A 12,942-nucleotide genomic window follows, 5' to 3' on the forward strand; every position below is an offset into this window, starting at 1 on the left:
CCCATTTTCTTTCCCACCACTTTAATATCATACTTCGAATTTGATAAACATCTGTTGACATTCAAATTACGAAACTATCAAATGTTACGATATTTCTGTTATTTTATAAGCCACTTAGATTGTATGTTTAACAAAGTTCGGGTTTCGAAACCCGTTTCGGCAGCAATTTTCACGTTAGAGAATTCATCTTTCTTAAAAAAGAATTTGGTAATGATAAATAGACATCTGCCTTTTATTCTCAAAATTAATAAATATTTTCTATGCTCACTCTTAGTCTATTTATTGGTTACTTTTAATCTTGTAATTATTCTGGATACGAGATGGAGTGAGTAAAGCGTGTATTTGTGATAGTGATTTTAATTTTAGCAGTTGGTAGTTCTGTAGCTGTAAACAAATTGATAAGTCCATATGTTACTTGGTTATGTTAAGCATTTGTGTTTAATATTAAGTGAGGTTTATTGCTTAAAAATGTCGCACATTCAATTAATTGATGAATTGATTCGAGAATATTTTGTATTTAGAGGTTTCATGAATACATTAAAGTCATTTGATTCTGAATTAAAAACTGATAAAGACAAATCTTTTAGGGTAGGTTTATATATTTTACTTTGAAATAATGTTTATATTCATAGATTTTTGGGCACTTGTGCATTTATTGACGTATTAGGTATGGTGTATTGTGATATATTATTAATTGGTAGTAGTTGTGGTTAAATTTGTTGTTTTTAAAATTTTATTCGGCGTTATTAGACCTAACTTGTGCAGTCGTGCTAGACCTTCAACATTTTTATAATAAATCTTATTCAAGAAAACCTAAGAATTAGTAAAACATTATTAGAAAATTTTCGTTGTTCCTACGTTTTTTTTTTGTATACATAGCTTAATATACATAGCTATGTCAAATGCTTGTAAAATCTCAGTTCTGTACCACACTACTGAGGAAAGTATTGAATGTTTTTTGCTTCATTTTATTAAGTATGAAGTAGCAGAAAGAGGTGAATTCCAGACAAAATGAAAATCAAAAGAAACTTTGTTATTTGAGATGAAAATTAAAATGAAATTTAGAAATCGAATGTGCCAATGAAAGGATTGTGAATCGATTAAAAAAATTTTCTTATACCAAATAAGATAAATATTAAAAATAATGATGAGTGATGCGAAATGTACATTGAAATTGGAAACCTAGATAACATTCCAAAGACCATTTATAACGATTTTTACTTAAAACCTGAATGTGGATGACCATTTTTGATTATTTAATCATTATCATATTATGGAAAGAGTAAATAAAAAACTAAAAAATGAAATTAAAGAAACTATAAATAATATTAGTTACCAAATAAACAGTACGGTGAACACTAGGAAAAATTACTTTATATTAGTGATTTTAGTAAAAAAAAAAAGTAAAAAGAAAAAATTATAAACATCTTGTTATTCTAGGCAGAATAGGGATTTGACAAATTAAATTTATAATTTTTAAATTAAATTAAAAAATATTTGAACCTTTTAATACTCTAAACTGCCATAACTTAGTGTCCACCTCTTTTATAGGATGTCCCCTGGCCATGAAAAAACTTAAGGGTGAATATTTTAATGTTCTTACGAACATTTCCACAAATTATTTTTGATAAATTTAAATTTTAAACATGCTATTGTATACAGCTTCCTCATTATTATTATTATTATTATTATTATTATTATTATTAATAATGAGTCTGGTAATGAGGTTTTTGCTTCATTATTGATAAAAGTTAATCTATTTAACAACATAATTCCTAATTAGTGCATACATTTTTTAAAACCATTGTCTTGAATAAACTTAACTTTTAACTAGTTTACAAACAGTACTGGGGCATATCCAATTTCTCACACCTTATATTTATAATAAGCCAAATGCTCATTTATTCTAGTTTCAATCTTTCATTTAGTTTGCCCTATATATCCTAAATTGCAGTTATTATATTTATAAATGTTTTTTCTTTGATTTTATCTTTAATGTTTATGAATGTAGAGGCCAATTTACTAGACATAGCCATGTTAAAGTTAAAGTTGTAATTTTTAAAAATATTCTTCATCTTATAAATATGTTTTTTCAAAATCACAATGGTATTTCTTTTATTGGCTTTTAAAACAAAACCAACCTTTCTTTTACGTTCATTAATGAGATTTTTGTTTTCTTTCCTTTTGCGTTTAGGATGCAAACTAATTTTACCAACTTAAGATCCGATAATATTCGGCTTGTTGTGTTTGAATGTTCAGTACTTGTTTCATCATAGAGCAAGTCTCGTTAAAGTTTAATCTAGTATTAACTAATCTGAACCCTTTTTTTTTATTTTTCTGTTTAGCTCTGGAACCACTGTAAGGATTTAGGATTTACTTCAGAGGATAATATGTATGGGTGTAGTTTTGTACAGTCTGACGTCAACCATTCCTGAGATGTGTGGTTAACCTGAATTTCCCTCTTTTTCTGTTCAGCCTCCAGACCATCGTATGGTATTACTTCAGAGGATGAATGAGGATAAAATGTATGAATGTAAATGAAGTTTAGTCTTGTACAGTCTCAGATTGACACCATTCCTGAGATGGGTGGTTAAACCACCAAAGAACATCGGTATCCACGATCTAGTATTCAATTCCTTATAAAAGTAATTGCCTTTACTAGGATTTGAACCTTAGAACTCTTTACTTTGAAATCAGCTAATTTTCAATGATGAGTTAACCACTAGACCGGCCCAATGGGCTATAGTTAACCGGAACTTAAACTAACTTAAGACAACAGATCCATCTTATCATCAATGAACTGTACATTACAGTAGATAGATTGTTACCCATCGGATTGGTCTAGTGGTGAACTTATCGCAGATCAGCTGGTTTCAAAGTCAAGAGTTTTAAGATTCAAATCCTAGTAAAGGCAGTTACTTTTATACAGATTTGAATACTAGATCATGGATACCAGTGTTCTTTGGTAGTTTGGTTTCAATTAACCACACATCTAAGGAATAGTCTACACCTGAGACTGCAAGACTGCACTTCATTTACATTCATAGATATCATCCTCATTCATCATCTGAAGTAATATCTTACAGTGGTTTCGGAGGCTAAACAGAAAAAAGGAAAGGTAAGTAACGGGACGTTTTATACAGTTGAATACAGTTTTAATCACACATCTCAGGAATGGTCTACCCGAGACTGTACAAGACTACACTTCATTTACATTGATACATATAATTCTCATTCATCCTCTGAAGTAATACCTTACATTGGGTCTGAAGGCTAAACAGAAAAAAGGTACATTGTGAACGAATATTTATTATTAAAATTATTTTCATTGTTGAGTTTCTTTGTTTGTTTGTTTAAATTTTAAATCTTATGGCAGGGGTCTTCAATACATTTTCTAACCTGGCCTTCAAGCCAGTATTTCTAACCTGTACTGATTCAAGAATCACAATCCACTGTTAACAATATTTTATTTGAAAATATCTTTATGTTGCTTTTATAGATTTATGCTGCCATTGCAAGCCAAAAGTATGTATCTCAATGTGGACTGCGTTGAGTTAATGAAAATTCTTTACATTTTTTTTATGTGACCATATTTCATTCCTCTCTTGTGTAATAATCTATGAATTGAAGTTTTACTATTTTTATAAAAAGTTAGGTTGTTAAAAGTTATATGTGAGAAGAAAATAGATATATCCATTTCATTTAGGAAATCCTTAAACTATTTTCCCTCTAAATTCAGTTCTGTAGCATTTGCTACTGCAGTTACTTATTATAGATTTGAGAAATAGTAAATGAAATTAAATTCAGTGTTTTATATCTTAACTCTTTTGTAATTATTTAACCCTTTTGTCTGTGAGCCATAAAACCTTTGAGGTGGGCTGTGGGCTGTGGGCTGAAGATCCATGTCTTAGGGTTATTGATCTTGCTATTTTGTTTTATGAGAATGAGTCAATAATTATATACTATATATTTGTGTTTCTGTTGGTAACAATACTGTTTTTGCATGCAGATATATTTAAGCCATTGTTTCTAACTTAAATCAAATGTGTAGATTTGAAGCTGATAATTCATTTTTACAATCATATTCATAATGTTAACCAAGGCTGCTTCATTTTCATTGTGTTTCAAATAGGAGCAGTATTCAGTAATCTGGAATTTGTGGTGTTAAGGGGCAAAGATCTATTGTAGGCTTTTATTAGAATATGGGAACAGTATTTTATCACAACACAGAGTCTATGAGAAATTAAAAGATTGAAAAATTAAAAAATGTCACACATGTGATAATAAAGGAAGAGCAGATGCACATGTATGGTTACAACCGACAATAGCATTGACCATACATGAAGGTGGTTTGATAAGTTAGTTACTTTAAAATAAAGAAACATTTTTTAAATTAAAATTTAGTTCATTTTTCAACATAATCCCATTTTAGTTTGATACACTTATTCCAATTATTTTCTAATTTTTTATGCTTTCCAAAAAGGATGATGTATTGAATTCTCCAAAATACTCATTTGTTTCAGCAATAACTTTCCCATTTGATGGGTTCATTTTACCCACTGTTTTGACTGCTGTTTTGTTTCCAGCATATAATAATGAATCCATGTTTCATCGACAATAACACAATACTACAAAAACTCATTTGGATTGCACTGGTAGGTGGTCAAACATTGCTTTGAAGTCATCTTGCAGTGGCATCCATTTTGCTGATAGCTTTCACATACTCAACCATTCATGTAAAATTTGCCATACACATTCAGTTGAAACGTTTATGATCTCACTAATATCATGTACCTTGTTTGGTAATATTCCAATATGTTATCGTGGATTTTATTGATTATTCTTGAATAGTTATTTCTTTTGGATGTCCTGAACACTCAGCATCACTTGTACTCTTACGACCACAGCAAAATTCTATAAATTACTCTTGAGCCATTCCAAGCAAAGGAGCAGATTCTCCACAGTACTTTTGTTTTCTTTCCTTTATTGCTCTTACTCACAAACAGTAGTAGTGTTTTATAATTACATGAAATTTGTGTTTTTCCATGTTGTCTTGACACATCAACTTTAAAGTGCAGTCAAATATCTATTACTCACAACTTTATTTGTAAGCCTAGATAAGATGAGACTTATAAGCGATGGAAAGAAAGTAGCAATTGGAGTGCCACCTTCTGAGAAGTCACTGACTTATTAAATCATCCTCATTTGTATCATGGTTCTGAAAGTCAGTTGAATGATGAAATGGGAAATTGTTTTCAGTTTGGTTATGATTCTGCCTGTAAGTTCATTTACAGTAAATTATCTCAATTTCCATAAAGTATGTGCAAAATGGTCCCAAAACAACACAGAATGTTCTTTAAAGAAATTGGCTTTTACACCTGTCAAAAAATATTTTGAATCCAAATTTTTTTCCTCTTCATTATAGATAATGAAGAGGACTTAGACAGAATAATCGGTGTTCACTAAACATGGGGTTTACCATTATGAGCTAGAGTTTTAAATGATGAATGTGAAGTGAAACATCCACAATTGTATGTAGAAACGGTTTAAAAGCCAACCATCAGCAGGAAAATTGATGCTATAGGTTTTTTTTTGCTGACTCACAAGCCCCCAGTACTGGAATGTTATAAGGGAAGAGGCTCATTTCAGTGAAATGCTTATTGAGAAGCTAAAGACTGTAGTTTGAAACAAATACCTAGGAAAACTATTAAAAGACAGTGCTTTGTTGTATGATAATGCCATTCTGCATCTGTTGCCAATGCAGTTGAAACTCCAGAAAATAAAGTTTGAAGTATTGACTTGCTCTGTGTGGTCTTGATCATGCTCCTACAGACTTTCAGTTGTTTGGTTTACTGAAAGAAATTTTAAGAACTCATTGACTCATCTCTACTCAAGAACTGAAGGAAATTATGCACGTGTGGCTTATCACTCAATTAAAAATATTTCTTTCCGAGTAGTATGTTTGTTTTTATTAGTGTCATGATGTTTTGAAAATGTTTAGCTACTACGGAAAGAAAAGATTAATTTTGTGTATGCGAGTTGTCTTCAAGTTTGCATAGAATAAGTTTTTATATTTTTACTCTTTATTCATAAATATCTGAATTCAACTTATTTATAAATTATAAAAGTCTGTAATGACTTGAATTATAAATTAAATATTACTTATAGACGTATTTACCAGACAGCAGTGTAATTTATTTGGTTATAATAATATTTACAATATATAAATTTAGAGTTGCAGCCAAGTAAACCCAGGACAATTAAAAAAATAAAAATTAAGATTTAATGCAAGGTTTGTTGTTCCTATCATGATCACAGAACTCTTTCCCTATTTTGTATATATATACAAAAAAGCTTTTGTATAAAAAGGTTTTCTTTTTTCTAAAATCAGTACTTATAAGACCCATATTTCTCTGTACCAATATATTGTATTTTTTATAATCGATAACCAACTTGAAAAACCCAAGTACAGAATTACAAAGTAAATGAAATGACAATAACCTTATTTTTCTTTTCTTTATTCCAATAACAATTTCACGGGATCCCACATCATCAATTATAAATTATATAAAATTCATATCATATCAAACATAACAATTTTTTTTTAAAAATAAATATTAAAATTACTACAATCATATATACAAAACATGAAGTCAGTTAAATAAAATAACTACATATATTCAAATATGACGTCAATTAAGAATTAAAAATAAAATAATTAGAAAATTTACAACATGTAACCTGGTCAGCCAATCTTAAATCACTGAGTGGATTTGAAATTATTTATATACATTCTGATTATATTTATTTTTATCTAAAAACGTGCTGCCATATGTTGCTGCTTTTATAATAGTGTCATCTTCATACTCTGAAAGTTGATCAGGTTGGAAATCCTTTTGTACTTATATATGTAAAATCTCTCCAAAATGTCCAAACTTTTAATATTATTATTTAAATTAAATTTCTTAATTTCCACTATTTCCAAATTTGTCCGAATATCAGATGAATGTTTGTTATTAATAAGGTGGTCAGCAACATTAGATAAACCCAATTTACCATTTTTTTAATTTCTAATATGTTCTAACAGTCTAATTTTAAAAGACCTATTACTTTTACCTATATATATATATATATATATATATATATATATATATATATATATGGTCACAATCATTGCATTTTATTTTATAAATTCCACATAAATTATGTAAGTCAGTGTGATTGTTATTTTTTAAATATTTTATTATATGATTGTTTGTCTTGTATGTCGGTTTAAATTTACTTTTATCATAAATATTAATTATATTTTCAACTACATTATCAGTGAATAAATATTTTAAATATACGTTGTCAATTTTTTGTATATCATTTATACACAAGATTATATATTTATCATTCACCATTTATATACATATATTATATATCATTAGATATAATATAAAACAAAATCAGATAAAACCAAGACTCCTGTCATTATGCATACTGATAAATATAATAATATGATGAAACAGTATGTACTAGAAAATAATTTCGAAGAAATAAATGACCCAACTAATAAATTTAAAAAATAACTAAAAGCTTAATAAAAAATTACCGTAATATTTTTAATTATAAAAATAACTTAAAATATCATTCTATGTTATATCCATTTGAACTAAGTGCACCAAAATTAATGAGACTCAAAAATACATAAACCTGGTATACCTATGTGGTAGATTTCACAACTATTCCATCATATATTATATCAAAAACAATAGATAAAATACTTAGGATAAAAATGAATTTGGATTATAAATACAATATAAAAAACAGATTTGAAATTGTAAATAAATTAAAAGATTTAACAATTTGTGAAAACAACTAGGATGGTAAGTTATTAGTAATATGTGCCGTAGCATATCCATAGATAAAACAGTTCATATAATAAAAAACAAATTAATATATATTAATGAAGACCCACTGTTTATTGATATTATATTACTATTGTTAGAAATATTTGCCAATGAAATTACTGTAAACTTAATAATTCATATTATATTCAGGAAAATACTTTACCAGTGGGCTTTACATTATCAGCTATCATGTCCAAGATTTATTTACAGGATTTTGAAGATAAAATTATTTATGGGATTATTCATACACATGACATCCTATTATGGACAACAGTATGTTTATGTAGTTTATAATCCCATTATACACAATGAACATTTAATAATTTTGAATAAAATTAACTTTGGAAATTGACATAAATAGAGAAATAATTTTTCTAGATATCAAAATTAACAAAACTAATCAATTTATAATGTTAGTATATAGGAAACCCACAACCAATAAAACCACAATACATAGAAATTCAAATCATCCATCATCACACAAAGTTAGTACATATACACGCATGGTTAATAGACCAATTAATTACATGCAATATAATAAAAATAAAAGTAAATTAAACAAAGAAATAGATATTATAAAAAAAAATTGCTAAACATAATGGTTATAATGTTTCTTTAATTGATAATATATATAAAAAAGAAGCTTAAAAAATTAATAATACCACAACTCCTATACCTATAAATGATACACAAAAAATTGATAACATATATTTAAAATATTTATACAATGATAATGTAGTTGAAAATATAATTAATATTTATGATAAAAGTAAATTTAAACCGACATACAAGACAAACAATCATATAATAAAATATTTAAAAAATAACAATCACACTGACTTACATAATTTATGTGGAATTTATAAAATAAAATGCAATGATTGTGACCATATATATATATATATAGGTAAAACTAATAGGTCTTTTAAAATTAGACTGTTAGAACATATTAGAAATTTAAAAAATGGTAAATTGGGTTTATCTAATGTTGCTGACCACCTTATTAATAACAAACATTCATCTGATATTCGGACAAATTTGGAAATAGTGGAAATCAAGAAATTTAATTTAAATAATAATATTAAAAGTTTGGACATTTTCTGTCTTGAATCCAAAAAAATGTTTTTGTTTCTGCATTTTTTGTATTTTAACTTATCTATCTGAATATAAATCAATATGATGTATCATATATATATATATATATATATACATATATATTGATATAACATGGTTATATAATAGGTACTATAGCTTGGTTATATTAAACAGTAATTAAAAAAAAATTGCTTTAAAATGTCATTTTAAAGGTATTCATTTATATTCAAAATAACAAAACCTTATTGAAAAAAATCCTCTGTGAAATTTCCATAAGTAAGTCTGCTAGTACAGTTGAGATTTTCTCTCAAAGAACAATTTTGTTGTTGGCATTCTAGTAGTGAATGTCATACTACGGAAAAAGTATTGCTGCATTCTCTCTTCCATTGGGTTTTATTTTTCAGAACAGTTTGAAGTATTTTATTGGTATTTTTAAATGTTTCCATTGATTGCATGGAGCCAATATAATTGAGTATAAGAAATCATATTTATTAGTCGATCAAATTCTTTATTACGTTGTATATGATAAAACATATTATCTGTTAATTTATATGATCTAGAAAACCATATTTTTAAAATGTTATATTTCAATCGATCTATCTTAATTTATAAATGCGAAAGTTTGTGATGGTTCTGTCCGTTCACAACTGCATCATGCGAGAACCAACCAACTGTTTGCTTTCAAATTTTCAGGATACATCCATGTAACCCCAGGGAAGAATTTAAGCCATAGATTGAGGTTCTAACCCTCTTGGGGCGAGTGGGGGGGTTGTGAAGTAGTGAATTTTTTCTCTTGGATGATGACGTATTACTGTTTTTTACTTTGTTTTCAACTTAAAAATAATAGACTGTGAATTTTATAGCATCTGATTTTCAGCCTTGACCCCTTTTTGAGATATAGGCTTGTCGAGGGTACTGGAAAAGGCCAAAAGGGATATGTTCATCTACAGCAGGAGCTTAAATGTCGAGAATGAGGGAAACATTGGAGGAAAGAGAGCTTTTAAGGCTTTAATTGTTATTTATTTGTATTAATCTCACAAGCATGAGGATAATGAACGCAGTGGGAATCATAGGGCTCCACCCCCTGGCTAGATGGGAAAGGCCATGAGCAAGGCAAGCCTGAATTGGCTAGTTTCATGTAGTTATGTCTTCTTCAAATCTATTATCCCAAACAAACAGTTAATCACAATTTTGTTCACATCCATTTTTTGCTTTTATATGCATTCTTGATCAACAAATTTTCAAACATAATCTTCTCTTCCTTCATTGGTGGATGACTTTCATCAGTCTGATCCAAAATTCATCTTTTTAAAGATTCACAGATATTATACTTCCTTACCGAATAATATTATATTTATTTTACTAATCCTAAACATTATACTGTTTGGAAATTTTTATAGTGTTTATATAACTTATAAAAAGCTATAAACAAACACTAACTAACTTTTTATAACTTGTCATAACACTTTGTTTAACTACTCTACTTTTTGGTAATTTTTCATTTACGTTTCATAATTTCTTAATTTTCATAATACGTTTAATAATTCTTCATTATTTTGAGATTCTATCTTCATATCTTTTATTAACACAACTTTGGACATAGCCATCTGCTGTTGTACTTCCATATGGATAGGTATTGTTTTTTCTAACTGACTTTTCTAAAACATTTTTCCTGAAATGTACTGTACAATATAATTATAGGTTTGTAAATTAAACTGCCATCTCTCAGAACCAAATTCAAACAGTTTATTACCTGTATGAAATGGAAACATTTACCATGCAAGTAAGAATACCTTTCACCTTTCTTTTCTACTTTTTTTTTCTACCTTAACACATTTCCACTGATAAAAAGGAGGGTAAACCACCTATTCAGTGTGCTAACATAACAGATGTTTTCAAGTCAGCCAATGTAAGTTGGCTACTGGAAAACATCTGTTATGTTAGCAAATTTTTAAATGCTTCAGCTTCTAAAGGAATTTGATTTTAATCCTTTAATTTTTATTTAAAAAAAAAAAAGTGTTATGTTTGATATGTAATTTTATATAATTTATATATAACTGATGATGTGGGATCCCGCAAAATTGCTATTGGAATAAAGAAAAAATAAAGGTTAGTGTCATTTTATTTACTTGTAATTCTGTACTTGGGTTGTTCAAGTTAGTTTTTGATTATAAAAAATACAATATACATTTTAATTTTATTTTATATAATCAGATATTCTGATACATTAGGTAAGTAACCACAAAACCAAATACCAACACCAACGTTAGAGAGTTAATGGCTTATGCTAACTATTTTTTATTGTGATTTTTTTACTTTTATTAAATACATAATTTTTATCATTTAAATCATGTAAATTTTTACTGTTTTCTAAAATTTCTCCAATGGATGCACACACTAGTTGATCATATTAAAATGCAAACACCTCCACAGTCTTTTAATGCCTGATCTATAATTTTCTTAAAGTCAACCAAAAAATAAATTTTTTGTATCGAACATTCCATGCGGTGTTTGAAGTATAATAATTTTCCTAATCTGTTCTGTTAATTTGATATGATGACAAGCTTTTTAAAATTCAATTGCATGTATACTATGCTACTTAAATTGGGATAAAATCATCTGTTTTCAGAATAGGATATCTGCTATTTATTACCTTAATTAAGGTCATCTCTGATCTTTATGGCATAAATAAAAGTAAATGTTAATATAAAATAATAGAACTCTTCTGCACTTTTATTGCCTTAGTTATGATATCACTTGGACTCAAAACAGTTAATGAGGTTTGTGTCTGTTCAGAGAAAGTTCTTATTTCAATTTGAAGGCATTTTTAAAATTGCATTAGACATCTTCAAATTTAAGCAAGTTTATTTAGTAATTCGTACTATTTCTAGTCCCTAAATAAATTTACATGTCAACAGTAACTCCTATCACAACTTATGGAACAATAGGATCATCTGAGATTAATGAATTCACTTTAAAAGAGATGAGTCTAATGACTAAATTAGTTTTGATAGAAAATTTAACAGTTTTCTTAGTCAGTTTTAGAAAGATTTTTTTCTAGCTTGACCTTTAGTAAAAAAAGAGATTAAACATAAAAAGAAAATTACATGAATTGCCAAAGGAATTGTAAAATCTAGCTCTATGCTAAATATCTGTCAGAAATGTCTAAATATAATTTGTCCGATAACTTGCAGAATTATTTGAAAAATTACAAAAAAATTTACGGCTAAAAGATTGTATTTAATTAAAAAAAAAAAAGATCTAAAACCATGTGGGCAGTTACTAAAAGAGAAAGGAAGTAAATCTAAAAATCAAACAGGTCAGTTAACTTCAAAAATAAAAAGGACTTTACTTCTGTCATCTCATCCCCTATTCAGTTAGCACAGGAATTTAATAATTTCTTTTTCAGTATTTCAAACAACACTAACAACAATAATAATGTTCCATTTCATACATAGCCATTCACCTTGAATAGTTTTGTTGATGAATCAGTATTTTGATTTCCTGATGATACACAGGAAATTATACTAACTTATATTTCAAATATAAAGAGTAACTATATTCTGAGTATTAATGATATTCCTGCTAGTTTTTTTTTTAAAGAAGTCATAGATGCTACTGTTATACCCTTTACAAATATAATTAATGAATCTTTAAACAACAGCTGAAAGGGCCAGCTGTTCCCTAGCTGGCTTAAGAGTTCTGTTGATATTCCTTTCCTTAGAATGGTTCAGCACTTAATTTACAAAATTAATGACCAATTTCACTAATGTCCATATAATCTAAAGTATTTGAAAAAATCATTAACTTTTCTTGAAAAGCATACTGTATTAACAAACTTTCACCATGGTTTTAGAATAAAATTATCTACTGATACAGGAATTTCCCAGTTTTTGGAAAATGCATATATTAAGTTCAGTAGATAAGAAAAAGATTCCATTTTCAATTTTTTACA

At 27.6% G+C, this 12,942-nt stretch overlaps 1 protein-coding gene across 2 annotated transcripts in view; it reads left to right on the forward strand.

The window, feature by feature from the left end:
- The first annotated feature begins 397 nt into the window (after nt 1-397).
- Nucleotides 398-12,942, forward strand: part of LOC142327590 (WD repeat-containing protein 91) — a 101,104-nt gene continuing 88,559 nt past the window's right edge. For both annotated transcript variants that reach the window (XM_075370769.1, XM_075370779.1), the window contains exon 1: nt 398-588. In XM_075370769.1, coding sequence (XP_075226884.1) covers nt 409-588 — 180 coding nt within the window. In that variant the 5' untranslated portion in view covers nt 398-408. The remainder of the gene's footprint in view (nt 589-12,942) is intronic.

Source organism: Lycorma delicatula, chromosome 1 (assembly GCF_047948215.1).
Source record: "Lycorma delicatula isolate Av1 chromosome 1, ASM4794821v1, whole genome shotgun sequence".
Classification (NCBI taxonomy): domain Eukaryota; kingdom Metazoa; phylum Arthropoda; class Insecta; order Hemiptera; family Fulgoridae; genus Lycorma; species Lycorma delicatula.